This window comes from Notamacropus eugenii, chromosome 3 (assembly GCF_028372415.1).
Source record: "Notamacropus eugenii isolate mMacEug1 chromosome 3, mMacEug1.pri_v2, whole genome shotgun sequence".
In the NCBI taxonomy this organism is placed as follows: Eukaryota; Metazoa; Chordata; class Mammalia; order Diprotodontia; family Macropodidae; genus Notamacropus; species Notamacropus eugenii.
This window is the reverse complement of record NC_092874.1, coordinates 378,316,500-378,332,163: the sequence shown is the minus strand read 5'-3', so window position 1 is coordinate 378,332,163 and position 15,664 is coordinate 378,316,500. Positions and strand designations below refer to the sequence as shown.

At 46.9% G+C, this 15,664-nt stretch overlaps 2 protein-coding genes across 11 annotated transcripts; both read right to left on the bottom strand.

Annotated features, from left to right (window-relative positions):
* Positions 1-3,000: 3,000 nt before the first annotated feature.
* Positions 3,001-9,451, bottom strand: SPN (sialophorin). Its single transcript, XM_072597576.1, has 2 exons — positions 6,178-9,451; positions 3,001-5,768 (listed from the first exon to the last, which is right to left on the bottom strand). Exon 2 carries the CDS (start codon positions 5,706-5,708, stop codon positions 4,605-4,607), a length of 1,104 nt encoding a protein of 367 aa, XP_072453677.1. The 5' UTR covers positions 5,709-5,768; positions 6,178-9,451; the 3' UTR covers positions 3,001-4,604.
* A 2,736-nt stretch (positions 9,452-12,187) lies between these two features.
* Positions 12,188-15,644, bottom strand: CD2BP2 (CD2 cytoplasmic tail binding protein 2). Of its 10 annotated transcripts, none has more exons than XM_072597588.1 (7): positions 15,501-15,644; positions 14,750-14,860; positions 14,440-14,575; positions 13,631-13,788; positions 13,015-13,435; positions 12,608-12,711; positions 12,188-12,492 (listed from the first exon to the last, which is right to left on the bottom strand). In XM_072597588.1, the coding sequence occupies exons 2-7, from the start codon at positions 14,819-14,821 to the stop codon at positions 12,382-12,384; spliced, it is 1,002 nt and encodes a 333-aa protein (XP_072453689.1). In that variant the 5' UTR covers positions 14,822-14,860; positions 15,501-15,644; the 3' UTR covers positions 12,188-12,381. The 10 variants fall into 10 exon arrangements, with proteins under 10 accessions (XP_072453689.1, XP_072453692.1, XP_072453683.1 ...); XM_072597591.1 differs by having other exon boundaries at positions 12,608-12,708; XM_072597582.1 differs by having other exon boundaries at positions 12,608-12,714; positions 15,501-15,643.
* Between the last annotated feature and the right edge of the window lie 20 nt (positions 15,645-15,664).

Here is a 15,664-nt window from a genome sequence, read left to right as displayed (position 1 = left end):
GGAGAAACAGAGAAAGAAACACAGAGAAAGAGGAAAAATGCAGAGAAAAGAGGGGGAAAGACAGGAAGGGGGAAGAATGAACTGGGGAGAGAAAGGGAAGGGGAAGGAAAAGAGGAAAGAAAGAGACTCATAGAAAAGGGCTTTGAGAAGAACCAAATCGATTAGCTCAATCTAGAGAGCCTACATCAGGGAATGCCAAAATAGGTTTGGAGAAAGCTCAGAAAAGCTTTGATCCTGTTTGGGCAGGAGAGGTACCAACAAGTTGTTATGAAACCTGGGAAGACTTGTGTGAACTGATGCAGAGTGAAGTAAGTAGAACCTACAGAACATTTATATATAAATAATATATATTATTATATATATGTTATATGTAACAACATTGCTAAGAAAAACAACTTTGAAAGTGTTGAGAACTCTTACCAATGCAATGAGCCATTGTGATTCCAGACAACTAACAATGAAGAATGTTACCCACCCATCCCAAGATAGACTCAAGATGCAGAATGAGACAAGCATTTTTGGATGTGGCTTGTTTGGCTATGCATATGTGTTGTAAGAATTTTACTTTTCTTCTTTTCAATGTGTGTAGGGAAAGAGGGAGGGAGGGATTAGGGATAGAGATCCCCTCTCCTGCCAAAAAAGAAACGAACTGGCCAGAAGAAATTTTAGACAAGGAGGACAACTTTGTAAAAAGTTGTTATTTTCAGTCATGTCTGAGTCTTTCGTGACCCCTTTTGGGGTTTTCTTAGCAAAGATGCTGAAGTGGTTTGCCATCTGAGTCACTTGCTCAAGATCACCCAGTTAGGAAGTGTCTGACATTGGAACTGAGATCTTCCTGCCTCCAGACCCAGCATTCTATCCACTGCACCAGCTAGCTGCCCCTTTGTAAAAGTCACGTTTATTATATAGTTAACTGAAGCAAGCTCTATATAACAGAGATTTGAAATTTAATGTATAATCTCTTTCTTTTCTACAACGTGTGTGCAAATGCTCATTTTGTTTGGTGTTGGTTAAATTCAAAGTAAAAAACAAAATGAAATTTTGAAAAAGAAGCCAGAGAGAAATCTGCTATCAGACTAGAGGATCTGGTTACAAGTGGCCACAGTTTCAGAAGTGGGTGGGGAAGGGTGGGGAGGTGTTAATCAGGGATAGAGTGCAATAGATCTCAGAACCCAGTGGCCAGGAGGGAGCCTAGAGGGTCAATGCAGGGTCAGCGATCAGAAAGCTTTGAAAACAGGGAAGATATTTGTCTTAGGTTTGCTGGCAAAGGTCCTTAACTTAGCCTTAGCCTGGTTTCAAGTAGGGCTGAAGGTGGATAACCTGACTTTTTGATTTAAATCAAGGTCTCAATCTTTTAGCTATGTAAGTTAGAAAGGCTGGGAAGTCTTTTCCCGGTCCTTCCTCCTCATCTACCCTTGATGTCCGGGGCAGTTAGGTGGTGCAGTGGATAGAGCACCTGTGCATGAGTCAGGAGGACCTGAGTTCAAATCTCACCTCAGACACTTGACACTCACTAGCTGTGTGACCTTGAGCAAGTCACTTAACCCCAACTGCCTCATCCTGGGTCATCTCTAGTCATCCTGATGAGTATCTGGTCACTGGATTCATATGGCTCTGGTGGAGAAGTGAGGCTGGTGACCTGCACAACCCTCCCTCACTCAAAACAAAGTCAAATGCAAGTCTTGTCATTATTTCTCTGAAGACATGGTCTTCTTCGGCAACGAAGGACGAACACTCACCCTTGATGCCCAATCATTCTTTACCACCACCACTTAAACCCCATCCCCAGCAGACCAGGACCATTTTCTGAACTGGAAAGGTTCATAATGACTTCCAATTTTTCTCCCCTCAATCTGATTTCATTCCCCTCCTCCCTGTCACTATAACTGTCACAGTCTATTTCTCTTTCCCACAAGGTCATAGATCACACGCAGGCTCTGAGTCAATAGCTTCCTTTTCTTTGCAAATTTCCTCTTTGCATGTCAACACTACCCCCGAAGTTTCTTGCCTACACACTACAACACCACAGACTGGGTTGGGCTGGGTTAGACTGGACACTCTTAGGATGGGCTTTGGACTGAGCTGGATTGGAGTCTAAATTTAGGTAGGGTCCAAGGAATGAGACCAACCTAAACAGCCAGACCCCGTTTTTTTCAAATGTATTGTTCCTCTGCATGTCCCCTGAACTGAGGAAGGAAGCTCCAGGTTCCCCAAACCTGGTCTGACTTCCCTACTGTGGTCACAGTTTTTTTTCTCTTGTACTAGGACAGTCACTCAGGAATGCAGACAGGCTTGAATAGGAGGCTAATTCAAGGGAGACAGACAGATGAAGTCCAGTTGGAGTGGTTAGGGGGGTTTAGGGATGGGTCCAGGTCACCATGCAAGGAGGCACTCAAAGCCTGGATGCAGAGCCTCCAAGTACCCAGAATGGAGTCTTGTTTTAGAGTTTGGATCATGTCTGACTCTTCATTACCTCATTTGAGGTTTTCTTGACAAAGATACTGGAGTGGTTTGCCATTTCCTTCTTCAGTTCATTTTACAGATGAGCAAAGAGGAGAAAACAGAGTTGAGTGACTTGCCCAGGGTGACACAGCTAGAGTGTGTTCTGAGACCGGATTTGAACTCGAGCAAGTCTTCCTGATTCCAAGCCCAGGGGGTCTATCCAATATGCCACTTAACTGTCATTGCAGAATGAAATGGGGAACTGAAAGAATAGAAAGATTAAGGGTGGGGGTGGGCAGTCTGCCACCTCAAAGTAGCCTTCTAGGTCCTTAGGTACAGTCTTTTGACTGATTCCAAGTTTTACAGAACACATCCTTCTATTAAGGAAATTTGTTCTGTGAAGTTCGGATTTAGTCAAAAGACTAAATTGAGGACCTAGAAGACCACATGTGGGCTCAAGGCTGCAGATTCCCCACCCCTAGTTAAGGGAATAAACTCCTTTGGAAAAGTGATCAAAGAAACTTCTGGGATGAAAAAATAATAGACACACAACTCACATTTTGCCTTTCTAATAAACTCTTGAATTTTTATTGGACCACAAATCAGAGACATCCATTCCTCCTCCATCTCCTCCTACTCTACAGCTATGACAGGTAACACACCTCACTCCTTACTCTATTCTCTTGGGCTCCAGACTCCACTACCTCAACATTCTCTCTGTACCATCTGGCTCCACTACCTTTTCAGGTTTCTTCCAGGTGCCCACTCCTGTCCCTTCACCCCCATCCCCACCCTCTGGAACCTATGGGAAGAAATCTTCAATGAGGATTTTCCAGGGACTTGGATTTCCACATTCCCTAAACTCCCTGGGGAATACTCAGCAAGGCCTAAGCCCTCTTTACCGCTCTGGTACCTGTAAATATCAACCAATTAACAAGAATTTATTAAAAATAGATTAAATGAACTACTGAGAGACTGAGCACAGCTTGGTGTGTTGGAAAGCCTCTGTCCAAGCCAGGAATAATTGGGTTTAGATCCTACCTATGACACATACGTGTGTGTGTGCGTGTGTGTGTGAGAGAGACAGACAGACAGACAGACAGACTCTGGCTACTCATTCAACATCTAGGCAGCTCTCTAAGACAATACATTGCAGAGAAGGTGCCGAACTGCTTTTGTAGAGGCACAAGCCTCCCTAGGAGTTTCTGCACCAATGAGATTCAGAGATCTGGTCACTATTCCTATCTCATTCCTACTAGGGACCAGGTGCTAAGTCTTCACAGACAAAAATGAAACAGTCCATCTTTAATGAGATTACATTCTAAAAAAGAGGAGACAATGGATATACACATACAAGCAAATAGAAAAGCTGTATACAAACATGAAGTGATTTGACTCTAGTAGGGGAGGATCAGAAAAATTCACATGTAGGAAGTGGCATGTGAGTTATCTAAAAGTCAGTGTTGAGGAGGGAGGGCATTCCAGGAATGGGGGACTGCCTGGGCAAAGGCATGGAGATGAGAGATGGAATCATATGTGTGAGGAACAAGTCAGTTTGTCTGAAACACAGAAGGCATGAAATGTAGTAATGTGAAATGTGTGGAGAGGCAGGCTGGAAGCCAGTTATGAAGCTATCTCAGATACAACTTCTTCCAATCCTGGGGTCAGCCTTATTAGGATGAAAATGAGCAGTTGGACTAGTCATTAACGAGGTCATTAAATCAGTTAATAGAGGAGTGGGAGCAGGCTCTGTCAGGAATACAGGGGGTATGTCAGTCCCCAGTGGGAAAAAGTGTCTTGAGCTGATGGCTCCTATGGTAGATCCTGGATGAGTCTTTGGGGGCAAATCCATGACATGAGCTTGTCAAAATACCTTTTTCTTAAAAGTCAGGCAGTCCAGAAACTTCATTCCATCAAGATTTTGCTGGAGAGTTCCTGTGTTTATAATACTTAGTGACTGTAATGGTCACAAGGAAGATGATGAAAATGATGGTAATAGAGAAGATGAAAGTAGAATGGATGGAGATAATGTTAAGAATATTGAAAGAGCTGATGAAGAGTGGGGAGTTTTAATTCCTTGAGGGCAGGTTGCCTAGGTGCCTAGCACTGTGCCTAGAACACCTTCATAAAGGCTTGTTGATGGATGATCCTCATCTGTCTCTTCACACCTTGGTCACTGGGGCTGAGGGCAAGTTGCCATCTCCTGCTACTGACCCATCAGCATTTGAGCCATCAGTCACAGGGGGTTTTACAGCTCCATCCATGTTTTCCACAAGAGGTTCACTCTCATCTTTGAGGTTGTTGGTGGCTGTCCCACCCTCCAGGTCCTCCAGCATTACAGAACCCTGTCTAGACTTCCTCCTGCCAAAGAAGGTGGTGAGTGTGGGTCTACGACCAGTCCCCTCCCCTTCAAGATTCCCTGTCTCCCCTTCCACTGCTGCTGACCCAGATGCAGCCTGGTCCTCTGTAGGCTGAACTGGTCCAGCCCAAGCATCCCCAGCTCCTTTATGTTTCCCACTCCCCACAAGCATCAGAGCCCCTGTTCTTCTCCTCTGTCGCTGACGCCACAGCAAAAACAGGACTACCAGGAGAGTCACTGTCAGGATCACCACAACCAGAATCACCACCAGCGAGTTATCCCCTTCCTGTTTCAATTTGTCTGCAGGAGACACATTGGTCAGTGAGGTGGAAGTTGTGAAGGTGGTCTGGGAACCTCTTGTCACAGTCAAGGTGGTGGTGTTGGCTGAAATAACCCCGGAGGAGGTTGTTTTTGTAATGACCTGAGTGGTATTCTCCTGCTCTGTAATGGAGGCCTCCCCTATACTTACGGCATCAGGGTGGGGAGTTGTTGTCGTGACAACTACATCTGAGGTGCTGGAAGCCAGAGTGGATGTATGTGTAGCCAGTTCCTGGGTGCTACTTGGGTTTTCCTTATCCACTTTGGTCAGCTCATAGGTTGTGGGAGCCAAAGTGGTGGAGGATGCCTCCACAGTAGTAGGAATGCTATCACTGGTCTTTGCCAACAATGTCAAGGGACTGGCATCCAGAGGTGGAGAGGACAGGAGGACACTATCTGAATCTGAGGCTGGGAAGGATGCGGTTTCCAGGGGCAAATGAAAGGATGAAGAGCTCAGACCTGAGGAAGAGGTTGGCACAGACATTGTGTCCGGGAGCTGGGAGTGAGTGGTGGGTATTAAGATTGGTGAGGCCCAGCAGTACTCAGTGAGGATGAGGAGCAACAAAGGCAGAGGGGACACCATCTCCATGACAACAGGTGGGATCTCTCAAGGACCCAGAAAGGCTCAGGGGTGTCTGGGAGTCAAGACCTGTGAGGAGAGATACAAGGAGGGATCTGCAGAGGCCAGAACACCTTCCCTATTCTGCCCACACCTCTATCAGCCGCCTGCTTGGGTTTGTGGTTCAACGGCTTTTTCTACTCTCAGAAATAATCAGGGTGGAGATGCCCAACATGAATGCCCTCCCACCCACTGAGTGCCTCTGGATCTGGCTCTACCTAGAAACCCTCTGTCCAGTTTGAGCCCCGGTGATCAATGGAGCCCTTCACTTCCAATCCCCAACCCTCCTATTACCCTCTTTGATAAGGATTCTCCTCCTACCTCTGCTCTAATTTGCCCTGTTCCCTACTCCTGTCTTGAAGAATGCTCCTAGCCTCAGCCTTGCCCAGGGCTATCCTGGCTTCAGTCCTAACCTTGTCCCAACCATCTTCATTCCTACCTGCAACTGGAGGTTCTCACAGCTGGAGTCGGAGATCCCAAGGAGAGCCTCGTAGTTTGTCAGAGTTCAGAGCCCTTCTCAAACTAAGACGAGCAGGAATTAATTGGGGGCCCCCCGGGAAGAGAAGGAAGTGGCCCTAGCTCCACCCCTTATGTGTAGGGGCCCACACCCCTCCACCCTCAACATCCTGCACCCTTAACCTGCCCACATCTCAATGGTGAAAGTGTTAGGAAGACAGTGCCAAAGGGCAACTTCTCCTTCTCATCTGCCAATGAAGCTGGAGATAGTTATTCCTGGGTCCAAGTTGGGGAGACATTTGGATATCAGCTAAAAAAACTAGTATGCCTAGGTCTGAACTGGTAGGTAATCTTTGGTTCCATGCTGGGAAATGGGGTCTGAACAGGAATAAAAATTGCCTCTATCTGAGCTGAAGGACAGATAATTATTGGGGACAGAATCATTAATCTAGAATTGGAAGAGACCTCAGAAGCCATTCTTATTTCACTGATGAGGAAACTGAGACCCAAAGAAGTGACCTGCCCAAGGACACACATGTAGCAAATGTCAAAGACAGTACTCAAACCAGGTCCTCTAATGACAAAGCCAGTGCCACTTCCGCTGCAGCAGGCTAGTCTGGACCTGAGCTGACCGAACCTCTGCTAAGGACCAGAGGAATCAGGGCTTCAGTGTGGCTCCATCTGCACTGGGGGAGAGGGCTGGGCCCACCTGGGTGGGACTGGGGTACAGAAAGAGGAGAGGCAGGGAGGGCCATTTCCTGTGTTTGTGGTCCTTTCCCCACTGCCAATAAGCCACATCCTTCCCTTGGGCTTTCCTCAGCCCCTGACCCTAGATCCTACAGAAAACAGGGGATATGTCAACTCCTCCCCCTTTGAAAGAAGAATGGGGGGGCAGGTTCAGAGAAGAACACAAGCTGAACCCCAGCCACCCAGGCACTCTAGTTTAGTAGGCTGGATTTTGATTCAGAGGTCCTGAGTTCAAGTCCTGATTCTGCCACTTGCATGCCACTGGGCAAGTCATTTATAACTCTCAATTTTTTCATCTGTAAAATAAGGGGATTGGGCTAGATGATCTCAAAATCTGGTTATAAATTTATGATCCTGTGAGTGCAGAAGAAGGAGCTAACAGATCCTAATTCGAGCCTAGCAATAAGCAGGATGAAGGAACCAGGTCTTGGTTGTTGAGAAGAAACAACATAAGGTCTAGTCCCAACTTTGTGCCTAACTTACTGTGTGACCTTAGGAAAGTAATGACTTCTTTGAGCTTTAGTTTCCTCTAAAAGGGGAGCCAATAATACTTATACTATATACCTCACAGGGAAACCAATTTGCAAAGTATTAAAATTATATAAATGTTATTACATTACACTCTATTACCACTACTAACCTTCAGTTCTGACTTCTCCATCTCCATATAGGATAGAACTGAGTAACCAAAACTCCAAAGCCCCAGGTAGGTACACAGAGTGTGGACAGGCTGACAGCACCGTAGCACAGTCAAGACCTCAGGGACACAGGACAAACTGCTTAGTCCAGGCCAGGCTAGAAGGGCTGATTCCTTTTGTGGCTGCACCCGGGCAAACTTAATTCAATAATCCAAGGAACCTGGTATGTGATGTGGTCCTTGAGTCCCTGATGCTGGGAGTTCACAGTCTACAGACATGAGACACACGCACCATCTGAAGAACACATCTCTCAGTGCCTGAACCTTGGAATATCAGTACCAGTCTCACTCCATTTTAGTAAGGGGGGGTTCTCGAAGAGGACCGTGACATCAAGGAGATGATGACATGACTTGCAGTTGACTTTCATTCTCCTCCAGAGCCATCTGGGTCCAGTGGCCTGATATTTATCGTGATGCAATGGGAGACCCTGGCCATTTTAGGCTCAGGTTGTTTCAGATTCTCACTTTGAGTGAGATAAGGGAGATAGCAGGACCCAGAGGAGGGAAGGAATTTATCCAAGGTCATACATGGAATTGAGTCAGAAGTAAATTGGGAAGTACTGTAGGACACTGATCCTCAACATGTGGACATTTGGCAATGGAAGGGGGAAAGGGAAGGGCTGATTACTGCAAAGAGATCCATACAACCAAATGACTCAGCGTAACAAACTAAGCCAGGGGTGGGGAACCTGAGGCCTTAAGGCCATATTCAGCCCTCTAGGTCTTCAAGCGCAGCCCTTTGGCTAAATTAAGCAAACAGAACTTCAGTAGATTAAATACATGGTATAATGTTACTAATTTTCAAATCTATGCAGAGGTTATTGTAATAAAATGCAATTTCATTTTAAAACCTGACTGAATTTAAAGTAGCCTTTTGTCATTATGTATTCTCTCAAATAAGAGGTATTAATTGTGCAGGTACAATCACCTGATTGGATGTGGGGGGAGAGACACGTCCCAGGAATGTAGGATGTCAAAAACAGGTCTAGATAATCATTTTCTTATGATAAAAAGGTTAGGAAGTACTGTAGAAAAGAGAGCTAGCTTAGAGATGCAGTGCCAAAGGCTGGCTTTTGGGAAAGGCATATTTTGTTCATGAGTTGATGGCTGTTTCCCAGCAAAGAAGTGTTAGATAGCCGTTGATTAGGTAAGAATGTGGCCATCCATAAAGGTTTCCAGACTGGTTGAGAAAGAGCCTGCACTTTTTAGACTGAACCAATGGATTTAATCCCAAGAGCCTAAATGGGACCTTCAAGGATAGAAAATGACTCTCCTAGGGACCCATGGCCAAAAAAGCCCAATCCATAAATAAATACCCAGTATAGGATTGGGCAGATCTTTTCTAGTGACATCTAATGACCTTGCTCTGGTATATTATTTCTACACTTCTGTTCTTTCTCCTCGAAAATTACCCCTTTGTGAGACAGAGTGTAAAGGCAGGATTGGAGGATGGGGTGAAGGGAGAAGGGAAGAATACAAACTAGGGCAGGGAATCCTGTTCCAGTGGAAGATCTCTGAACCCAAGCCAGTTCAGAGTTGGGGAAGGTCCAGGATACTCAGCCGCAAGAGTTTACCTGGAAAGTAAGTTTCCCTGCTGTGTGTATGACTCAATACTACCATTTTGAAGAGCATTTTGAAATTATGCAAATATAGTGACTAAAATATCCATACCCTGTAACCTAGAGATTCTATTATTAGGCTTATATCTAAAGGAAGTCATTGAATTAAATATTTATAGCAGCACTTTTTGTGAGAGCAAAGAATTGGAAACAAACTAGATGCCTATTGATTGGGGAATGGTTAAATAAATTGTGATACGTGAATTTAACGGAATATTACTGTGTTATAAGAAATGATGAATGTGATAGCATGCAAATATCTACATGAACTGATGCAGAGTGAAGCGAGCAGAGCCAAGAAAACAGTATACATGACTACAGCTAAGTGGAGAGAAGAGTCACACAGAAAACCATGTACTGCAACATTACAAAGTACAAGTGTGACTCAAAAGAAGAAACATGACAAGGCACCTCCCTCCCCCTTTGCAAAGTAGGAGGTCCAGAAGTGCGCAAAGCACGCATTTTCTGATATGTACTGATCAGTATGCTGATTCCCCCTACCCTTTCTTTGACTTTAAAAAATATCTGTGACATGACATAGCTTTCTGACAAGGGGAAGGGTATTGTGTGGTTATAGTGATGCAGAAAACAAAAGATATTAATAAAAACTTTTTTTAAAGAGTTTCCTGAGGGTGGGGATAGGCTCATTTTTTTTATCTTTGCATTTGCAATGCCTAGCACAGGGTAGGTTAGTTGGTTAACTTGGGGCTCAGTGATAGGGAAAATTTAGCTATAATAAACAGCAAAGCCCCTGTAGCTGAAGGGAGGATTCCAGAGGAGCCGTGGGAAGCCAAGGTTAGCTAGGTCTTTTACAGCCTCAGACACCCTGGCTGGCTTGTCCTACCTTGTCAAGTCCTTAACTCCAACATCATTCTTCCCCTTTCCCTTGATTTTTTTCCATGAGAAAGAATACTGCTTAACTACAAAGTCTGATCCAGGGGCCCTAAGGTATAGAACACTTATAACAACTTTATATATGGGGGTAGGGGAAAATACTGCAAAGAGGTCCTTTAAAAAGTGGAATGGTTAACTTAGAGGAAAGTATTGCCAATGGTGAAATTTCAGGTATAGGGACTGGGTTGGTTGGGGATTTTTTTTTTGGAGGGTCAAAGCACAGGGTGGTAGTGATGATAGTAACCATCCTTCCCAGGTCATCAACCTTAGAATCATCCGTACCACCTCCCACTCTCCCTCAACATTCAATCAACTGCTCGGTCAGTTTTCCACATCGACCTATTATTTCATCCCCTTTCACCTATACTGAAATAGCCTCCCAAGTGTCTCCCTCCTTCTGTTCTCTCCCCTCACCAATTCATCCTCCATACAGCTACCACATTAATGCTCCTCAAGCACAGACTGAACCACATTCTTTATTCCTCTGTTCTTGATGCTAGTGGTTTCCTCCAGCTTTAATACTGACTGATATTTGGCCACCAGACACAGATGGCTCAGGAGGAGAAAGTGAGGCTGGTGACCTTGCACAGCCCTCCCTTACTCAAATCAAAGTCAACTGTGTGTTATGTCATCATCTCCCTGATGTCACAGTCCTCTTCAAGAACAAAAGACAGACTCTATCAGACATTTAAAGCCCTTCACAATATGCCCCAGACTAACTTTCCACACTTGTTTGGCATTAATTTTTTTGGATCGCTATGTCTATTGGCCATTCCCTAAATATAGTCTATCTCACAATTCCATGCCTGGGACATCCTCAGTCCTTACCTCCAACTCCTGGAATCCTGAATTCTCTTTAAGGCTTAGCTCGGGTGCCAACTCCAAGGTCTTTGCTCATCCTCCCCAATTACAATGTACAGCCATTGTATTTATCTGTGTGATGGTGTATCACCCAGAACAGAAATTCCTTAAAGCAAAGACTGCTTCACTTAACGAGTGCATAGCCAATCACTACTTGATGGGCTAGCTGACCCTGGAAGTAAGTGAGGGCTCATGAAGGGAGCAGGGAGGCAGGAGTTTGCATGCACCCATCTCCAGAAAACAGGAGGTCCCTGGACTCAAAAGAGAACCTTGACATTATTTCACCATTTTCTGACTAAGGAAGGAGGAGAATGAAGGAAACCAACTGGTAGCATCAGGTACAACACTTCCAGGGACTTATAAGAGTAACAACCTTGGGCAAATCCCTTCTTTGCTCTGGGCCCTTTTATCCAATCTATAAAAGGGAGTAGGTCAATGAGGCCTCTTTCAAATACAACACTCAATGTTATACAGTTCTTCCCTCTCCATCCTCCCCCTCCACTTGCCCTAATCTTCCATATCTGACCCAAATTAAGGTAAGAAGAATGAAAAAACCAAAGCAATTCCCTTGACAAAGCATCTTAAAGTGTTACAGTAAGTCACAAGCACTTTAAGGTTTACAAAGTGCATTCCCCACAACAACCCTGTGAGGTAGGTAGTATGATTATCCCCACTGTATGATAAGAAGACTGAGGCTCAGGGAAGAAACTAGAATTAGTTTCTGGTCTGTAGTCAGGCCGTTTTGAGATTCAAACCCAGGTATCCTGACTCAAGCTCAGGCCTCCCTCATGGGATCCTTCAAATGGTACTAGACCCAGGTTCACAGACATGGACACAGGCCCAGAAAGGAAGAATTCATATGTACATGCTCACAGTCACACACTGTTCAGTAGCAAAGTCAGGAGAGAACTCCAGGGAGGACAGGGATCTTTCTGGATGACCAGCCCTTGTAAGGACCCTTCCATCCATTTCATGTGAGGCCTGATCTAGGGGAGTGGAGAAGTGAGGAGAAAGAGGACAGGGGAAGCCTGGCACAGACCAGGATATTGTGATTTAGGAACAGAGGCCCATTCTGACCAGCCTGAGACAGCAGAACCTTTCTAGGTGGAGAACAAAGGGAAATCAGGCTCTTTGTGCAACTATGCCCTCTCCCTTTCCCTCACATTGGACAACCCTTTTACACAACTAGAGATTTTTATTGAGACAGGAAATGGCACCCCACCCCCAACCCCCCAAGACTGGTACCATTCCTCCCCACCCCAATCAAGGTCCATACAAGTCCCAGACTAGCCCAGGGCCTCTTCCTGAAAGCGCAGTCTGAAGGTGCCTGCTGTAGCCCTCTTCCCCTACCCAAAAAATAAAAACAGGTTCAGAAATAGAGACCAAAATCTATACGTTTGGAGTTGTAGAACTGGCCTTCAGGGGGATCCAACTTCCGGCAATAAACACCATCTGGGAAATAGCCTTCATCTGCCCAGGCCTGGGAGGAAAGGGAAGGAGAAAGGTGTGTGGGGGTGTTGCTGATAATACATCTAGTCCAAGGAAGGGAAATTAAGCAGAAAGGTAGGTAGGGTAGGGAGAATGGGAATCCTTACCTGCATCTGGGCACTGGTGAAGGGCCCATAGAGTTCTGCATCACTTGTGTTTTCCCATTTATATTCCCACATCACATCAGCCAAGCCATCTCCCATGGCAGCTGCTTCTAGGACAACCAGACACGGCCTTCTCAGGTACATTGCCCCGTTCTCACCACTCCACCTGTCTCTGTCTCCTCTTATAATCCCATCACACTTCACCCCCTCATAATATACTCAAATCTCATCCATTCATCTATAGATCCCAGACTTTCCCCAATCAGCTCTGCCCCTCACACCCCTACCTGGTCCCCGCATTCTCACCAAATGGGTTCCCAGTCTCCTTCTAGTATCTTTTCGGGATCTATATCCTTCCAAGTCTCTATGTCCCCAAAAGGAATCTACAGTCCCGAGCCTCCAACCCTCACCTCCTCCTTGGGCTGGGGTTGGGGTCTCCAGCTCCCCCTCCCCAACTTCTTCAGCAAACATGTCCAGGACAGGACGAGGTGCAGCTTCTGGCAGCCCTGGAGTGCGGACCCCCAATGCTTTCAGCCTCACAGCAAGCCGTTCCCTGGTCTCCTGGTACACTCCATGGTTGCCCCGGGCAACCATCTGGTCAGCCAATCCAGAGAGCCGGTCTAATCGTTGTGGGGAATTTGGTCGCTGGGGTCCTTCACCACCCTTCCGGGCACCCAGACGCCTCAGTGCCCCAGCAACTGTCTCCCCTGGCAACAACATCTCCAAGAGTCCCTCTAGAAGGGCCTGAGGGCCCAGTGGAGTCTGGCCAGGGCTATCATCCTCTGAATCTGAGGCAGGGCGCTGGCCTGGAGGGCGCTCTCGGATCTTCACCTGAGATGAGATAGGACAGGTTATTTTCTTAAACCTTTTGGCCTTATCCGTCCTATGAACCAGATTTACTGCTCCCTTGTCCCTGCCCCCCAAGCTGGGCACCCCCACCTCTCAGTCTTGGTCTCTAACCCATTTCACAAATGAAATATATCACTTCCCCCCAGGACCCAAGTCTCCTGGCCTAGGGGCCCTAACCCAGTCAATGTTGTCCAGCCAGCTGTCCCGAATCTGGGCATCCCGGTGCAGAAAGTAGTTGCCATCTGAATCAAAGTGGCCCTCTTCCATCTCCTCCTGCAGGTTGAAGGGTGTGATACGCACACCACCCTCACTTGGGAGTGTGGCCGCCTCCTGACCTGGATGAATGGATACCCAGAATTGTGTAAGAAAATGGGAAGCAACACCTAAATTCCATTACCTTCTCACTTGTCTGCTCAAAAATCTTTATTTTCTTCTGACTGACTACTGGGCAAAGTCCAAATTCCTTTGCCTAATAGCATTCAGGGTTCTCCAGTCTGGCATTGCCCTGTCTTCTCTGACTTGGCTTATATCACTTGTTTCCATGAAATCTATGCCTCAGCCAACTTACTCTGCTCTCTGAGCCTTCATTGAGGGACTCTATGCTTCCCTCTTGGCCTACTGAATTCCTGGCCACTCTTTAAATTCCAACTCAAACAACATTTTCTCCACGAAGCTTTCTATGATACTCTAGTCTGTAACGGCCTCTCCATTTGAATCTCACGTACCACCATTTTACATCTCTTTAATGTACATATTAATAGCATGTATTATGTAGGGTACTACTCCCAGGCTGTGAAAGTTGAAGCTGTTCTTGACCTAAACTTAATATCTTCTCTCCACCATATTTTGGCACAATACTAGGCACAGATTAAATATGTTTATTGAAAATATTCTCTGGGAAGAATCTGTCTTCAAATTTCAAGAAATCAAGAGTTAAGGAGGATGAGGGGAGAGGAGTAGAAGCCCCTTAGGGCCCATGGCCTCACCTTCCACGTCTTCTGAGGCTAGGATGACATACTTGCTAGAACCATCCTCATCATCATCTTCTTCATCACTATCCAAGGAATGTTTGCCTTTGAATCGGCTCCCAGGGCCCCCTGCTCCTGTCACAGGATCCACCAGCTACAGGCAGAAATAGGGTTAGATGCAGCAGACCCAAATGCTAAGAAGTCCAACATGGTTCAGTCCCTTCCAACCCCACTCACCTGGGAACTCAGCCATTCTGACCCTGCCCCACCTTCTTTTGGGGGAGATCTCCATTTCACATCCTGGAAACCCAAACATCCTGGCCCCTACCTTCTTTTTGGGGAGATCCTCTCCATCCTCTTCAACTCCCACATCCTGGAAGGTCACTCTCCGCTTAGGCATGGTGGGACTTGCAAGACAGGATCGGGTCCTTCCCAGGAGCTGAGCAAAGAGGAGCCCCAGGGTCAGGAAGCCCTAAAACAGGGTGATGTACTTAGGGGGGCTGGAGGGTCAGAATTCACTTCCTAGGGCTAAGGGTATGCTACGTCCTCGGACCCTGGGTGTTTCTATCCCCGTGGGCAACAAGGAGGGGGTTGAGGAAGCGGGGAAGAGCTTGCATCTGAGTTTTCTGGAGGCTCCCACGGCCCTGGATGCGGGGGAGGAGGGGGGGCGGGTCCACTTGGGGGTGGATGGGGGAGGGAGGGGAGGGGATGCCCACGGGCTGTCAAGGATGATGGCTCGCATCTGGGGCCTTCATCCTTTCCCAGAGGATGGATGGCTTCAATTTTCGAGCCCCCTTACACTTGGGGTGACCAGGCGGCGGTCGCGGACCGGGGATTCCCCTTGGTCGCGCACTCTAGACCCCGCCACCCCACTCCCGACCTCGTGGGCCCTTCCAGGGCTCGGGGCCCATTGTAGGGAGACCCGGCCCTCCATACACCCCTACCCTAAACCCGCCTCAACTCCCGGTCCATCCCTTACAAGCGCCCCCGCCCCTCCTTTCTCCTCTGAATATGTAAATGAGCAAGGAGTCGGTGGAACCCCGCGGGATTCGGGGCTCACTCCGCGTGCGCGCCCTCACCTGGGGCTCCGGGGAGGGGAGAGGAGGAGAGGGGAGGAGGGGGCGGGGGAAAAGGAACGCTATCGCTGGGGCTACATCCAGGGCAGCGCTCAGGAGTCAACCGGAAGAGATTCCCAGGAAGGCGAAGAAACTGTCCGGAAGTGGCTTCACTCGCTTTGAAAAAC

What these genes read in the sequence shown, in the direction of transcription:
- SPN (XM_072597576.1), bottom strand. Translation starts at nt 5,708, where the DNA reads ATGGAGATGGTGTCCCCTCTGCCTTTGTTGCTCCTCATCCTCACTGAG.
- CD2BP2 (XM_072597582.1), bottom strand. Translation starts at nt 14,821, where the DNA reads ATGCCTAAGCGGAGAGTGACCTTCCAGGATGTGGGAGTTGAAGAGGAT. An exon ending in AGCCTCAGAAGACGTGGAAG is followed by an intron (nt 13,789 to 14,439) that starts GTGAGGCCATGG and finishes CCATTCATCCAG; the next exon opens with GTCAGGAGGCGGCCACACTC. An exon ending in TCACCAGTGCCCAGATGCAG is followed by an intron (nt 12,493 to 12,607) that starts GTAAGGATTCCC and finishes CTTTCCTCCCAG; the next exon opens with GCCTGGGCAGATGAAGGCTA.